Source organism: Artemia sp. Qi Xiang Cuo, chromosome 9 (assembly GCF_049724085.1).
Source record: "Artemia sp. Qi Xiang Cuo chromosome 9, ASM4972408v1, whole genome shotgun sequence".
NCBI lineage: Eukaryota > Metazoa > Arthropoda > Branchiopoda > Anostraca > Artemiidae > Artemia > Artemia sp. Qi Xiang Cuo.
In genome coordinates, this window is record NC_142802.1 from 16,194,020 (window position 1) to 16,211,347 (window position 17,328).

General features: G+C 35.0%; 1 protein-coding gene across 1 annotated transcript in view; it reads right to left on the bottom strand.

Moving 5' to 3' along the window:
- The window catches only part of LOC148948368 (uncharacterized), a 66,184-nt gene extending 54,389 nt beyond the window's left edge, over positions 1-11,795 (bottom strand). The window contains exon 1 of the mRNA XM_089094907.1: positions 11,658-11,795. Coding sequence (XP_088951033.1) covers positions 11,658-11,739 — 82 coding nt within the window. The 5' untranslated portion in view covers positions 11,740-11,795. The remainder of the gene's footprint in view (positions 1-11,657) is intronic.
- Between the last annotated feature and the right edge of the window lie 5,533 nt (positions 11,796-17,328).

Here is a 17,328-nt window from a genome sequence, read left to right on the forward strand (position 1 = left end):
TTTTAAACTTCGAAATTATTCAACTTTATTTATTTTTTTTCTTTTTTTGTACGTATCTTAAAATGACGAAATATCTTTCTTGAAATCACTTCTTGGATCCACAATACAGAAATTATAAGAAGAAATTGTAATTTTCAGACTTCATTTTCATGCAATAGATACCGAGAGTTCTATGACTCCTCCCCACAATGAATTCTAAGGGTTTTATGACTCCTCCCCACAATGAATTCAGATGGTTTTAGAAGTCATACTCATAGACATAACTTCGTTCAAACTTGAGCAAAAATGTAAAAGTTTGATGATGTATTTCTCTACTTAACAACTACATTAATAGCTTCCAAGATGATAGGACTGTATGACACAGAATTTATTGGTTTAAAAAAAATCATCTTGTGGTGTTATATTTGAATGTGCATTTTTATTATTGTCAATGGAACTCGAAGAAATTGACTGTTATCATTGGATAGTGAACTATAACATGTTTGAGTATGATAAAAGCTTGTGGAGTACTACATTGCATCGTATAAACAGACTGGGATTCTACGATAGAGTGATTACATCACTTAATAATAGTGGTCAGGAACTGGGAAATGTCCAGGAGGAAGTCAGTGACATTTGCAGCTTTTCCGGGGTTGAAGCCCTCTACGTAAAGGGTAATGTACCTACAGATAAAGTTTTAAACCAAAAGTGTGACCCTAGGATTCCACTTTTCAATCAAGAAGAATTTAAGTGTCCTAAATTTGAAGGGGTTTATCACCATCCTGAAGACGAGGTCAGGTTCTTCGCGCAGTGGATACCTAAGGACATACCTGATCGTGATAAATGCATAAGACATGGTAAAAACTATTCTATATCATGGGACCATCGTTTCTGGATGTTTAAGAGTGAACGTGTCTATGACTATGTATCATAATATATTTTGTATTAATATTCTACATAGCATTATTTCATTAAAAATATATTATGCATTACATTGTTATGTGTCCATTATTTTTAGAGTAAGCTAGCATATCAAAAGTTTAGAATCTCTATTAAAACATCGGAGATGTAAGAAAAGGAATTTACATACATCTATTGTCAGACACATGGGATAACATTAACAAAATCTAGGTATCAGAATGAATAAATTCTTTATCAACATCCGTTCTTGGATATTTCATTATGTCATTATGAGAAAATTGTAAGTAAGTAGGAATTAAATAAGTAAGTAAGTAACAAACTCCTTCTTGAATTCACCTATTGGATACACAATACAGAAATTTTATTATAGGAAATTATGAAAAAAAAATTGAAGAAACTCTTTATTAACATTCATTATCGATTGAAGTCGCTTCCTAGACAGACAATACAACAATTTCACAAAATCTAAGTATAAGAGTGATTAAATTCTATATCAACATCCATTTCTCGGATACATAGGAAAAAGTTGACAAAATATAAGTGTTAGAGTGAATAAATTTTATATATTAACATCTGTTGTCAGATACATCGAATAAAATTGACAGAATCTAAGTTTCAGAGTGAATAATTTTTTTTTATCAACATCCTTTGTCAGATACATCAAATAAAATTGACAAAATCCAAATTTTAGAATGAATAAAAGTATTAAATGGAAATTCATTTTGATTTTGAAATTCGATCATTTTTATAGAAACTGCAATAGTTTCACAGGAAGCATCTTTCAGCGTGTTTTAAGTTTAAAAGAAAAGCATTGAATGGAAACTCATTTTGATTTTGATGTTGGGTAAAAATTTTGTCATTTTATAAAAACTGCAAGAGTTTCACAAAAACTATCTTTCAACGTGTTTTAAGTTTAAATGAAAAGTATTCAATGAAAATTAAATTTGATTTTGATGGTGGATAAAAATCCATCCATTCTTGTAGAACTGCAATAGTTTCACGGGAAACATCTTATGATTTAATACATGCAATAAACTAGCTAGTGTCGATAACCGGACAATTCTTTTTTCTCTTTTTTATCACAAACAATTTTCAATGTGTCCAAGGCAGAACAATTTCTTCATAAATTCCACTATTTAATGCCCCTCTCTGGCCCACCCCGTCCCCCCCCCGGCCCGCCGCAGCGGGCCCTTCGGCACTTCCCGGCCCGCAGCGGGCCCCGCTGCGGCGATGGGAATAATATCGACAAAATCTAGGTATCAGAATGAATAAATTCTTTATCAACATCCGTTCTTGGATATTTCATTATGTCATTATGAAAAAATTGTAAGTAAGTAAGTGAGTAAGTAGGTAGGTAAGTAAGTAACAAACTCTTTCTTGAATTCACCTCTTGGATCCACAATACAGAAATTTACTTCAGGAAATTATGAAAAAAAATTTAGACGGGGTTACGTGCGCGCACGTAACCCCGTCTAAATTTTTTTTCATAATTAATGCCCCGGAGAGGGGCATTAATTTTTTATTTATTAAAAAAAACCCTTGATTTTATTTATTAATTAAAAAACCCTTATTAGCTCAGATTTTACAGAAATAGTTTATTTTTTCGATTCAAAAATGGACTTAAGTTTCACATTTGAACCAGAGAATTGTATTTTCCATAATTTTCTTACAAAAGAACTAGAGTTTACGGTCAAAATCCTTATTAGCCCAGATTTTACAGAAATAGTTTTTTTTCGATCCAAAAATGGACTTAAGTTTTACATTTGAACCAGAGAATTGTATTTTCCATAATTTTCTTACACAAAATAGAGTTTACGTTCAAAAACCCTTATTAGCTCAGATTTTACAGAAATAGTTTATTTTTCGATCCAAAATGGAATTAAGTTTAAAATTTGAACCAGAGAATTGTATTTTCCATAATTTTCTTACAAAAAACTATAGTTTACGGTCAAAAACCCTAATTAGCTCAGATTTTACGGAAATAGTTTTATTTTTCGATCCATAAATGGAATTAAGTTTCATATTTGAACCAGAGAATTGTATTTTCCATAATTTACTTTCAAAAAAACTATAGTTTACGGCCAAAAACCTTAATTAGGACAGAGATTGTAGAAAAAATCTATTCCCTTGGTTAATAAATGCACTTGAGTTTTACATTTGAACCTTCGGCTTGTTTTCATCAAAGTGTTAATACAAAAAACTATAGTGCTTGGTAAAGAATCATTGTCAGCTCAGATTTTACGGAAACAGTTTTATTTTTCGATCCATAAATGAACTTAAGTTTCACATTTGAAGCAGAGAATTGTATTTTTCAAACCGTTAAATTCTGTGTCATACAGTCCTATCATCTTGGAAGCTATTAATGTAGTTGTTAAGTAGAGAAATACATCATCAAACTTTTATATCTTCGCTCAAGGTTGAACGGAATTATGGATATGGGGATGACTTCTAAAACCATCTGAATCCATTGTGGGGAGGAGTCATAAAACCCTTAGAATTCATTGCGGGGAGGAGTCATAGAACTCTGGAAATTGCATGAAAATGAATTCTGGAAATTGCAATTATTTTTTTTTATTTCTGTTTTGTGTATCCAAGAGGTGAATTCAAGAAATATATTTTGTCATTTTAAGATACGTACAAAAAAAAGATAAAAAATAAATAAAGTTGAATAATTTCGAAGTTTTAAAAAAACAATAGTTTGTTTTTATGAAAAAATATTGAATTGGAACCATCAGTCCTCATCATTAAGAGTATCCAAAACTGGACTTAAGTTTCACATTTGAACCAGAGAACTGTATTTTCCATAATTCTCTTACAAAAAACTAGAGTTTACGGTCAAAAACCCTTATTAGCTCAGTTTTACGGAAATAGTTTTATTTTTCGATCCATAAATGGACTTAAGTTTCACATTTGAACCAGAGAATTGTATTTTCCATAATTTTCTTACAACTGGCATTAGAGGGTCCTGGTTGGTCCAGAGAACTTGTAATGGATGGCTGTACAGCTTCCATCTTGGTCTCTTTTCGGGGGGAGAGTAATTGTATGAATCCACCTCCTCCTTAAAAAAGAAGAAAAATTTAGTAAGGAAATAATAACTCCTCTTTTACAGATAAATTGCCCTCTAAAGTTGATTCTGATGTTTGTAGTGCTTTAGAAATATTTCGATAAAATTTCCCCCTGAAAATTTCACCTCTGGAAACCCCCCTCCTCATGTAAAATTAATCCCCATAAAAAATCCTTCTACTCTGTCAAAACTGCAAAATTCCACATTTTTGATGATAAAAGCTTGAATGATTGTCTTTACTAATAGAACAGCACACTCATTTTTCAATTTAAAAATTTGAGGAGCAAATCCCTAAGACAAAAGAGCTAAAATTTAATTTAAAAGTTAGCTCACGTTTCCGGAAAAACAATCGGTAAAATTTCGCCCTGAAAATTTCACCTCTGGAAACCCCCCTCCTCAGGGAAAATTAATCCCCCTACAAAATCCTTCTACTATGTCAAAACTGCAAAATTCCACATTTTGTTGATAAAAGCTTGAATGATTGTCTTTACTAAAAGAACAGCACACTCATTTTTCAATTTAAAAATTTGAGAAGCAAATCCCAAAGAAAAAAGAGCTAAAATTTAATTTAAAAGTTAGCTCACGTTTCCGGAAAAACAATCGGTAAAATTTCCCCCTGAAATTTTCACCTCTGGACACCCCCCTCCTCATGTCAAATTAATCCCCGTACAAAATCCTTCTACTATGTCAAAACTGCAAAATTCCACATTTTTGATGATAAAAGATTGAATGATTGTCTCTACTAATAGAACAGCACACTCATTTTTCAATTTAAAAATTTGAGGAGCAAATCCCTAAGACAAAAGATCTAAAATTTAATTTAAAAGTTAGCTCACGTGTCCAGAAAAAAATTCGTTAAAATTTCCCCCTGAAAAATTCACGCCTGGAACCCCTCCGCCTCTTGTAAAATTAAATCCCCGTACAAAATCCTTCTACTCTGTCAAAACTGCAAAATTCCACATTTTTGATGATAAAAGCTTGAAAGATTCTCTTTACTAATAGAACAACACACTCATTTTTCAATATAAAAATTTGAGGAGCAAATCTTTAAGACAAAAGACGTAAAATTTAATTTAAACGTTAGCTTACGTCTCCGGAAAAAAAATCGGTAAAATTTCACCCCCTTTTTTACAGAAGAAAAAATTAGTCTGCACAATAAATCCCCTCCTCCATCCCTCTTACTTTCTATGCGATGAAATAGTTTGTTTTTTCACATCGTAAAACCCTCTTAATCATTGGAATACAATCGAAAATAGAATATATTTCGTTTAATTAGGCCAGAACACAATTTCTCTCTTTGTCAAGGAACACCCTTGTTGCTATTCCATAAACATGTGCCGTTAATCTATGATAACATGAGCGTGCGAAATTTGGTGCCAAAACTGACCCTTCCTTTATAACACAGAAGCTTCCATTTAAACAGATAAAGAAAACGCATTTTAATTAGAATGAATGAGGAAACTGGCATTTTTGAAGGAAATAACTAAAACTACAGAGCAGTGGGGGAGGGTTTTTGTTTACATAATAGAAAAAAGAGCGTACTTTGTGTTTTCTAGCGAGTATACGTATCATATAATAGGATTTGTATTGTTGGAGGGGAGGGGGGCCTATGCCCCTGAATTTGAATTTACTGGTAAAATGATTTTATTTGGAAATAAATTAAAAAATTTAGTAAACTGTACTCACGTTGAAAATTGAAGTATCCATTGCCTTAAAGTTAATAATATTCAATGTACTATCTATGACACGTTAAATCATAATTAAAATTAAATCGTAAGGTATGGGCATTATGTACAAAATCTCAAGGACGAATAAAAAACCAGTCCTTTTATTTATAACCAATCACCGCTCGAGTTACCGTATATTGAGCAAGCACCAATTTCTCTGATTGGCCTCCTAAAAAACGGATGTTGGCTCGGAAAACACTCTGCTTGAGTTACATAATTTCGACTATGCTCCCAAAACATGTTGGACTACTTTATACCGTGCCAGCTTAACAAAAAAAAAAAAAAATGTCCACGTGAACTTACGACGCACATTCCTGTGAAATTTCTTGTGCAATAGAACCTTGACTATTGTTTCATAACATGCATTATAGCGTGCCAACTTTTTAAAATCTCCATGTCTAACTCTAATGTCACACGCGTGGGTTTTCCATGTAATTTTTCATGTATTGTTCATATTGTATACACTTTTGAGCTTCTTATAGGCGTGAATGTAGGTGTGAAACTGTGTATGGTCTTGTAGGTGTGAATGTAGGTGTGATATTCCCTATGCCCTTACTACTAACGGGGCCTAAATGAAGTATCAACTAAAACAAACTGTACAGTGTACGGTTGTTCCAAACAATCAAAACCTTTTTTTTTTTATCAAATCATCATGTTGATAATTAAATGCTACCTTTCTTTTCGAAATCAAATATGGCTCCGTAAAATCTGTGCCCTAAACTATAAAAATGTTGTAGTTTCTTTGCAAACTGCTATAACTCCTCTGATAGCATAATACAAACTGAACAATCCTGCTGAAAGTTCTGCACAACCCAGGGAGTCATTTACTGGTTTTCTACCAAATATCGCCTAAGTTCTACATGACGATAGAAAAGAAAAGTGAAGCCCTGTTTGTGAACCCTCCCATAATTGTTTTTGTAACAACCATCTCCAAGTAAGTATGTTTACGTAAAAATCTTATAATAAGAAAAGGCGGTGATGACATAACTATAAAAAAAAACTTTAGTAATTTTTTTTATAGTGTACAAAAAATGGACACAAAGAAAAAGTGTGCAAAAAGGCACTTACGCAAAAACACAGACGAAAATATAGAATTAATGTTTACGGGGAGACACCAATAAACGTTTGACTCTCCCATCGGTATTTTTATCTCCTCCGAGCCCGTGAGCAATATGAGTAACCTCTGGTTTGTTTGAAAAAGTTCGACTTTTTATCCCAATTCTTTAAGACGACTCTTAAAACGCAATAATCGGTTAATTGGAATGAGAAGCTATTTTAAAACACTAAAAAACCAGCGTAACGAGTGAGAGATTGAGGATGGGGCAAATCCATTTATATACGGAATAATTACTTTTCGTTTTAAGTTTTAATGTAGCTCCTTACTTTCAGTTGAAAAAACTAGTTTTTTTTTAATAGCACTAAGATTAATTAAAACAATAGTTACTATTGTTTAGTAACCTAATGCATATTTTTCTCCCTAAACAGTTTTTTTGGTACTAGTGTATTAGATGGTTACTTTTATATACTATGCAAGGAAACCAGTCATGCAATGACAGACGAATCCCGCCAGAGACCGGTAATTTTCAAAGAGACCGCTATTAAGAAATGGAATGCAGAGTGGTTTTCATTGCGTTTGCGATATTTAAACTGTTGTTTTTTGGGGTTTAGGAGGGGGGAGGTACCTAGGTTAGGTTCGGTTACGTATTTGATATATGCTATGCTTTACCCCCCCCCCCCTAATGTGCATATATATAGCCCAAATTTGTTTCTAAACTATTATACATTCATCCTATTTTATTTTATATCATTAGCATTAACCAAACTTGACTTTTTAGAAGTGACCATCTAATGCAATATCGTTTTTTTCAAAAAGCGTCTCAGAACTGCTGGTTACTATTGGCCGTGATTCACTCTTTACTAGGTTACAGCTATCTCTGAAACCAAGATCATTTCTTCTTATTTGTGTGTCTACAGAAAACAGAGTTTCCACTCTCGGAATTTACCCCGAATTCCTAAGCTTAATGCTCATATATACGAGCATGATATATCACGAAAAGGTGACAAGATTTGGTACTGGTGCGTTATATGGACACTTTTATATATTGTACAAGGAAACCAGTCACGAAAAACTCGCCAAACAGGCTATTCTCAAGAGACCGCTATACATAAATGACTGCAAAGCCGTGGTTTCTCAATGGGTTACAATATTTAAACGATTGTTTTTCGGGGTTTAAGGCGAAAAAAGGTACCTAGGTTAGGTTAGGATAGGTTAAATATTTATATATGCTATGCTTTACCCCCACCCCGCCCCCAAATGTGCAAATATATAGTCCAAATTTGCATGGGCGTAGGGAGGGGGGCATCTGCCCCCCCTCCCCTAGACCTTCAAATTTACATTCAATATGGCTGAAAAAGCAGATTGTTTGGAAAAAGCAGTTGATAAAACTCCATCACACTATCGACTGCCCCCCCTAGACAATATGCTGCCTAATGCTGCCTACGCCCATGCAAATTTGTTTATAAACTATTATATATTCATCTTAAGTGCTCCTTGACCCTAATTGTTTTCTGGGCATAGACACACATGAAACTTAAACAGTCGAAAAGATGAATTTTGGAGGCATGATTTTCCTTTCAAGTATGCATGTACACTTTCCGCAGTTAATCTCCTGAACAATAAGATACAGCCTAGAATATAATGAAACTAACAGGTTCCTCTACCTCGATTTAAAGCTAATAAATAGTTTTGTTGCGGCGTTATGAGCTCAGCGTGACCCAAATTGTAAATTTCGTTACTTTCACAAATAGAAATTGTCATGTATCTTTTTGAAGTTTAACCCCCACACTGAAAATTTTCCAGATGCTGCCCACGGATGTCACAAGAGAATGGCCAGGGGCAGGTCTCCCATCCCCTTAGGCTACTGGGAAAAAGGAAGAAAAAAAGGTTTCTATTTCCAAACAAAGGCCGCTGAATACCCCCCCCCCTTGTCTGTCCATCTATTTGAAACCCAGTCATTTTCATTTTAATGAAGCTATTGAAATTTAAAATACATTAATTTATCACCTCAAAAGTTATTGATTGGTAACGTCCCCTTTTGCTGGATAATTACACATATAGACAAAGAAACACCGTCCGTGAAATCAAGAAACAGAAAAGTGGACGGATAATATATATATTTGGGCTATATATTTGTACGTTAGTGGGGGGTTTACATATTTGTACATTAGGGGGGGGTATTGTAAAGTGAAGAGTTGTTGGGAATGATGCGAGCAAGTATTTTGGATTTTTTACAGTTGTTTTCAGAATAGTAAAGTATTTCCTTCTGAGAAGAAGTGACTAGCACCATAATTGCTTCAAAAACTTGCTGTCGACTTGGGAGTTGAGACCAAGATTCCCTGGATACGACCTCAGCCTACTTCAGCCAAGACTATTTCTTTACTGTGTAATGCATACCCTGTATTTAACTGTTTTTCCAAGTTGTGTGATTTGTATTGAACGGTAAAGTCTACAATAGGAAGCTATGAACAAAGTGCAATATATACCTATTAGAATAGGGTTGGTTTATACCGGCACGTGGTGATTTTTACCCGGGTGCCCATTGTTTGACTGCAGAATCGTCAATTCACGAAACGGCATGGGAAGGGTGGGTGGGGATAAAAGTTATCTTCAAAATCTAGGGAGGGGGCCAATTTTTTTCAATTGTTTCAATGAAAATATAAAAACATTTTTAATTAATATGTAAAAAAAACTTTTAAAATTCTAGGGAACCCCCCTCCAATTAACACCTCTTTTCTGTCTGAACTTAAGTTCCACTGAATGCAATTTGGCTCTTATGACAGCACTTAGCGAATTGATTTTGTATTAATGCAATGGATCTTTTAAACTTTTAAGAAATCAAAATGTTGCTTTTGGTCGAAAACTTTTTGTACGTCGACAGTTCTATTTTAAACAGTACTACATTCATCAATATAATATCAAAGAAGCAAAGATGTTCATGATAATACGATATTATAAAGCCGATAAACAAACTTAAATTACAAGCGTGAGTCCTCCCCAACCCCCTTCCAGTGCCTGTGAATGCATAAATGTAGTATATAATGCAATATACCATACTGCACATTGATGAGCAACTAGGGTACTTATGTAGAAAGCGTTAAATACGCGACAATTGTATTGAAGATCAGATAGGATATAACGCGGTTCTTATACGAGACGCTGCATAAAGATAGGCATTACAAAGTGTTTCTCACTCCGGAAACTATATTTAAACTTTAGTTTTTTGGGGTTTAGGGGGCTAAAAGGTACCTAAGTTGGGTTGATTAGGTTAGGCTCGGTTACGTATTTAATATATGCTATGCTATACTCTCTGACCCCCCCCCCCTAATGTGCAAAATATATACCCAAATCTGTTTCTGAACTATTATATTTTCATCCTATTTTGTTTTATTTCATTATCATTAACAAAACTTTACTTTTCGCGTACTTACCGCTTTCTACATAAGTAACGCCACTAGCAACACCACAAAAAATATTCTAGTGGGAATTTCGGAGGAATCATTGAGTAAGACGCCGTAGAAACCAACTTTCTTTATTTATAGTTTCGGCATATACGGGGACCCAAAATGCATTCAGTGAGGCTTGTGAGGAGTCTAATCGGCACTAGTGCATTAAACGTACTGTTTTATAAACTGTATATGGAATGTCAAACTGGAGATGCTACAGATACCAGGACAGAACCCGCCAGACTGGTTATTTCTAGCGACCGCTATTAAGAATTGGAATGCAAAGAGTAGTTTTCATTGCGTTTACGATATTTAAACTGTTGTTTTTTGGTGTTTAGGGGGGGGGGGGGTAACTAGGTTGGATTAGGTTACAATTTAATATATGGTATACTTTACCTCCCACCCTCTCCCTAATGTGCAAATATATAGCCCAAATTTGTTTCTAAACTATTATATGTTCGTCCTATTTTATTTCATTAGCATTAACCAAACTTGACTTCTTTAGCAGTATATAAAAGAGTGCGTTTAATGCACAAATATCGTCTGATCAAACAATTCTCACAAAGAAAGAAACAAAAGTAAAGAAAAAAAAGGCGTTATTGGGGTCTACTATAATGGCAAAAGTGGAGTACCATCGGTTCCCTAATCAGCAAATAATACAATTATAAATAATAATTAAATAATAGTCACGACTGCGACAAAATGCACCAACACCCCTTTAATATGGCAAGATATAACCATTGGATATGTACAAAAACTTCAAAAATCACTATAATAATAATAATAATTCTTATAAGTAGCCTTTCTTATTTTAAATTATGCATAAAGTTTCTATTACTCAGGTTTTTATTTTTTTTTTCATGATTTTAAATCAGTTTCAAATAACATATATCCGACTGTTCTCAATTCTGTTGTAGTGACATGATGCTGTTGCCGACTTTGGACGCAAAAACCTATTAAGGAAGAAATACGAAGAACTCAAGCGATGAAAAAGCGCTACTTGTTCACCATTTGCTGTTAAATCACTAGAAAAAACAGTCATGCTGTCGAAAATTCATTGATTATATTTAATTTGGACAATATTTTTTCAATTAGGGGGGGGGGGAGGGCGGTGGGAATTTTAGTTAGTAAGCATTTAGGAATGGTACAGATAAGTATTTTAGAATGTTTCAAAGTGGTTTGAGAATGGGAATGCTAAACTGATACCTCGAATCGTACCATTCTTTTGTTAAAGAATTGTATTAAAAGTTTTCTACCACGTTCTGCGACGCTTGGCACAGTACCAACCCGCCTGCACAGTCATCAAAGCGTTTGGCTCTCCAAAATGCTTGGTACAGGTCCACCCCATTTGGCAAGTGCCACTTGGTGTATATGATTTCTGAGAGAGAGCAACCCCTAGCTTCTTAAACCATTACTTCCGAACACTGGACAGACTAATGATATCAAAAAGAATAAAACAGAACCTGTTGTGTTTGCAGCAATGTCAGTAGTTTCTTCACAATTAACAAATCCGAAAAGGAATAACAAAGGCAAAAGGTAGACCATTTTCAATTTACGCTTTTTTCGTCAAATCCCTCTTCTAGTCACACACCTTATGTGACTAAAAGTCAACTGTCTTATGAGAATGTTTTTTGGTATGATGTTAGCTTCTTCGGTTAACCTTGACGCCTAAAGCAGCGCCGAAAAGTTGCCCTGTTAATTAAAAGAAATTTAGTGAAAATACAGTGATGCTCTTTAAAGAAGTGTTTTTTTTCGGTTAGTTCGTTTTTTTTTTTAGATTTCCCTCACAAAATTAATTTCAAAGAAGTCAAATTTTTCTTCAGTTTTTTAAGTTATTTTGGTCTCTTGACACCACGGCTCGTTACGCTGTAGAAAAAAATTGTTGGAAATCCAACAAATTTATTTGTAACGTTTACCAATAGAATAACCGAAATTTAACATAAAAAAATTGGTACTTATTAAGAATTCAGCAGTCAAGCGAGAATTGTATAGCGAACATGATTCAAGAAACCAATCACACAGCTTCTTAAACCCATAATTCGTTTGGCAAACATGGGTTTCTCACTCCGTAATAATATTTAAACTTTAGTTTTTGGGGGTTTAGGGGGACTAAAAGGTACCTAGGTTGGGTTATGTTAGGATAGGTTACGTATTTAATATATGCTATGCTTTACCCCCCCCCCCTCTAATGTGCAAATATATAGCCCAAATTTGTTTCTAAACTATTACATTTTCATCCTATTTTGTTTTATTTCATTAGCATTAACGAAACTTCACTTATCGCGTGACTACTGGATTCTTAATAAGGTACCGCTAATTTCAACATTAATAACAATGACAATAAGAAGATCATAACTACAGTTAAGATGGTAACAAAATATTTTCGACAGCTTACACTGATGGGTTCATAATCCCTTCTATTACCTCAGGAAAGACAGCGCGGTACTTCTTTAGTAACCGATAAACACGCGAAGAGAAACACATATAGAATGTCAAAGATGCTATTCAAAACCGGGTTTCCGCTGACTAAGGAGGTGTCGCTCATTCTGTGGAAACTATTTCAACTTTAGTTTTTTGGGGTTAAAGGGTAAAAAAAAGGTACACAAGTACCAACAGCGCTAAATGGGAGGCTTTGCACTGTTGAGATATCCATATAATGGCAGTTTACCTGCTCCCGTATTGCAATAACTAATTATCTTTTATCTATCATGGTTGCTGCAGTAACTGCGACCAGTAAAGTACGAACCACGCCCCAAACTTTTAAATACGAGCCTTGTTTAAATTTCACGGAATGCCCATCAGGTTTTAAAAATGCTGTTTATTGGCTTACGTTTAATTGGCTGTTTATTGGCTAAATAATTTCTATACGTAGGCCTATGCCATTAAAATTACATTAAACTTTTTTTCTGTACCAGAATTACAAGAAATTAAGATCCCTTGTTCTCTTTGACATGCCCCGAGCCAAAAAGAAGCTTAAATAAAGCACAAAGGCCTTTGAAAAAAAAAGACTGCATCAAGGCATACCGGGTTTGAACACCCTCCCAAATATTGTGGTATGACTCTTAAAAGAAGTAACAAAAATATACCGTATATACCGTAGAAAAGCACCACCTTGGTGAGAAGTGATTATTATTATTTTTACCAAAATGTATAAACAGCTGGGATACGTTTTGTTTTTTGTTATAAATTTACAAATCGCGTTTTTGTCATTGTGGCCCGACACAAGGGATTGTGTTCAATGGGAAACCCTGCTTATTAGACATAATGTGTGGTGTAAATGTAGAAACCCTAGGAACAAGCAGTATTGCCAGATGTGGCATAATTAAGATGAACGTAGCATAATTAGAAAACAAAAGCATCCAAGCATAATTCTCCTTAAGATAGCATAATCTAAGAAAACGTAAAACAACTTATAACATCTAAAAATAAAACAAACTTGATGATTTTGAAATGTATTTGCCATTCAGTCCATCTATGTGCTTCTGCTACAGTTGAGAAACCAAAGATTGTTGAAGAATTTGTGAGGATGGTGTTGAGGACGGCAATCCTTTTTAAAGTCTCTTCAGTTTGAAAATGCAAAGATGGCTCTGGGAACCAAAATATAAAGTATTCCATCACTAAAGGGCTGGGCACACGCTGATTTCCGGAACTGATTTTAAAATCAGCGCCGATTTTAAAAGAAATCGGCGTCAATTTGAGCTTGAAAAGTTTTCTAGTTTTCAGCGCCGATTTACAAAATCAGCACCGATTTTCATCATGATCATCACAAAAAATAGGGATACAAACAAATAGTCAGCCAGAGATGTCTGTGGTGAATGACCCCGCTATTGAGCTGAGAAATGAACTGAGAACTAAGCTGAGATCAATCATGCAACTATTAATAAACTCTAGTTGACTATTTGTGTCCATGATTTTTTGTTTAGAAAATCTCGCGAAATAAAAATTTTTTTTCAACAAATTTTTCTTACCGCTATCGTTTGTCCACTAATGCTGGAATCGGTTCCCGAAATCAGCTACGTATGCCGAGCCCTTAAGTGCAATAGTGAACGGATTTCCAAGTCTCATGCAGAAACTTGACAGATACTGACTCTCAGTGGTGCACGCTGTCATATGTTTTAAGTGACTCCAGAAAGGAAGACTCGAGTAAAATTACTAAACATTTGATGTGGAGAAAATACTTGAAACGAGAAACTTCACTGGCGAAAGAGTTTTTCAGATATGTCAAAACTAGCCAAGAGGGCCTTGTCCCTAGTGTATTCGAATGCCAGAATATAACTTGCACTTTACTGAAAGAAATATAAATGTTTTTACTTTTATAACTTTAATAATCAAACAATATTAACATTTTGATTAATAAATGTCAGTATATGTATATTAAACTGACAATGCACATTCATTTGCATTTTTTTCAGTAAAGTGTAAATTATGTTCTGGCCTTGGGAAGGCATGGGACTTTTGAGCCCTACTCATATTAATTTCTGCTCGTTTTGAGTTTGACTCGGTTATTTATTGTAATTTCTGTTCGTTTTGGGTTCATTTATTTATCAATCCTGATTTGTGGTAGTTTCACGCTTGGTAGATTATTTGATTTTAAATTTGCTCATTTTGGGTTTAATGGAGTTCTTTACTTTTCTTTGAAAAACTTATGGAAAAAGTTTTTTTTTTTATTAATTTCTGTTTGTTATATATTAACATAGTCTTTTCAGGGAAATAGAAAATAATAGTTTGAATCTTTTTGTTTCTTTTAAGAATTCATAGTTTGGCCTGCTATTTATATTCTGGAGAAGATTTTTCAGTTATTTTTAACAACATACACCCTTATAAAAATCTGGACACAAATAGTAGTGTTTAATTAAGTTTCATACCTCCTCTTGTTGACCTGAAATAGAAAACTTGATACAATTCGCAAAAAATCTGTTTAATTTCTTTGATAGCTGGGATGCACTTACGCTATTTTGATTTGGTTAAATTTTAAGAGCAGAAGTAGCCCCGAATGCTTGAACATAATACCCTCAGTCGTTCTTGGAATACTGCTGAGATGTATTATTAGGAATTAGCGTTAACATAGTGCATTTGATTTAATCTTAAGGCAACATTTAGTTTTTAAACATAACGGACAAATGGGAGGGTGGGCGTGGGAGTGGGATTAGTTGCCATTCAATCACTTTCAACTATTGAAAAGAGCACTAGCCCTTTCTATTTTTAATCGAATGAGCCCTTTTTGAAGTTTCTACGACAACTCCTTTGATACGAAGTGCCCTGGTCTAAAAAAAAAAAAAAAATAATAATACATTGTACCCACATCACCCTTTATTATAAAAATGTCAAGCCTTCCAATCACTTTCGACTATTAAAAAGGGCACCAGCCCTTTCAATTTCCAATCGAATGAGTCCTTTTTGAGTCTCTACGACAGCACTTTTTATAAACACCAGATATGCCCCCAGGGCATAAATTACAACCCTTGCCCAAAGGGCTGTGAGGAGCTTGTCATCCTCAAAGACCTAATTTCCATAACTTTCAACTAGGTTGAAGAAAATGGCTATCCCACAATGTTGATTGGGTGTGTTTTGAGAAACGGTAGGCGTGAGAGAGGCGTTAAGTGCTCTCCAATCACTTTAAACTATTAAAAAAGGCACTAGCCTTTTCAGTTTTCAATCGAATGATCCCTTTTGAAGTTTATACGACAACGCTTTCTATAAAAACCTTACATGCTCCCAGAGCATACTTTACAACCTTTGCCCTGAGGGCTGGAGGGGGGGGTGTCATCCTCAAAGACCTGATTTATAGAACTTTAAACTAAGTTGAACCAAATGGCTATCTCAAAATTTTGATTGGATGTGTTTGGGGAAGTAGCGGGCTTGAAAGGGGGGTTAGTTGCCACCTAATCTTTTTTCGACTATTTAAAAGGGCACTAGCCCTTTCAATCTTCAACTGAATGAGCCCTTTTGAAGTTTCTACGATAGCGCTTTCTATAAAAGCCTTATATGCCCCCAGGGCATAACTTACAACCCTTGCCCTGAGGGCTGTGGGGGGAGTGTCCTCCTCAAAAATATAATTTCTATCTGGAAATCAACTACGCCGAACAAAATGGCTATCTCGAAATTTTGATTGGCCATGTTTGGAGAAATGGTGGGCATAGAAGGGGTGTTAGTTGCCTTCCAATCACTTCCGACTATTAAAAAGGGCACTAGCCATTCCAATTTCCAATTGAATGAGCACTTGTCGAAGTTTCTGTGACAACTCCTTCGATACAAAGTGCCCTGGTGTGGAAAAATAATAATTCGTTACGAAGTCCCACAAAAATGTTTGGGGGAATGGTGGGCGTGAGAGAGGGGGTTAGTTGCCTTCAAATCACTATCGAATATTAATAAGGGCACTAGCCCTTTGAATATCCAATCGAATTAGCCCTTTTCAAGTTTGAATGACAATGCTTTCTATAAAAACCTTATATGCCCCCAGTGCATAACTTAAAACCCGTGCCCTGAAGACTGTGGGGGGAGTGTCTAGCTCAAAGATATAATTTCCGTACCTTTCAACTGCGTTGAACAAAATGGCTATCTCTAAAATTTTGACTGGATGTGTTTGGAGAAATGGTGGGCGTCGAAGGGGTGTTAGTTTCCCTCCAATCACTTTCGACTATTAAAAAGGGCACTAGCCCTTTCACTTTCCAATCGAATGAGCCCTTTTTGAAGTTTCTACGACAACACTTTCTATACAAACCCTATATGCCCCCAGGTCAATCCTTGCCCTGAGGGTTGGGGGAGGGGGATTGTCATCCTCAAAGACTTTATTTCCAGAACTTTAAACTACGTTGAACAAAATGGTTATCTAAAAATTTTGATTGGATATGTTTGAGGCAAAGGTGGGCGTGAGAGGGAGGTTAGTTCCCCTTCAATCACTTTCGACTATTGAAAAGGGCACTAGCCCTTTGTATTTCCAATCGAATGAGCCTTTTTTAAAGTTTTTACGACAACGCTTTCTATACATGTCCCCAGGGCATAACTTACAACCCTTGTCCTGAGGGCTGTTGGTGAGTGTCCTCCTCAAAGACATAATTTCTATCTGAAAATCAACTACGCTGAACAAAATGGCTATCTCCAAATTTTGATTGGCCATGTTTGGGGAAATGGTGG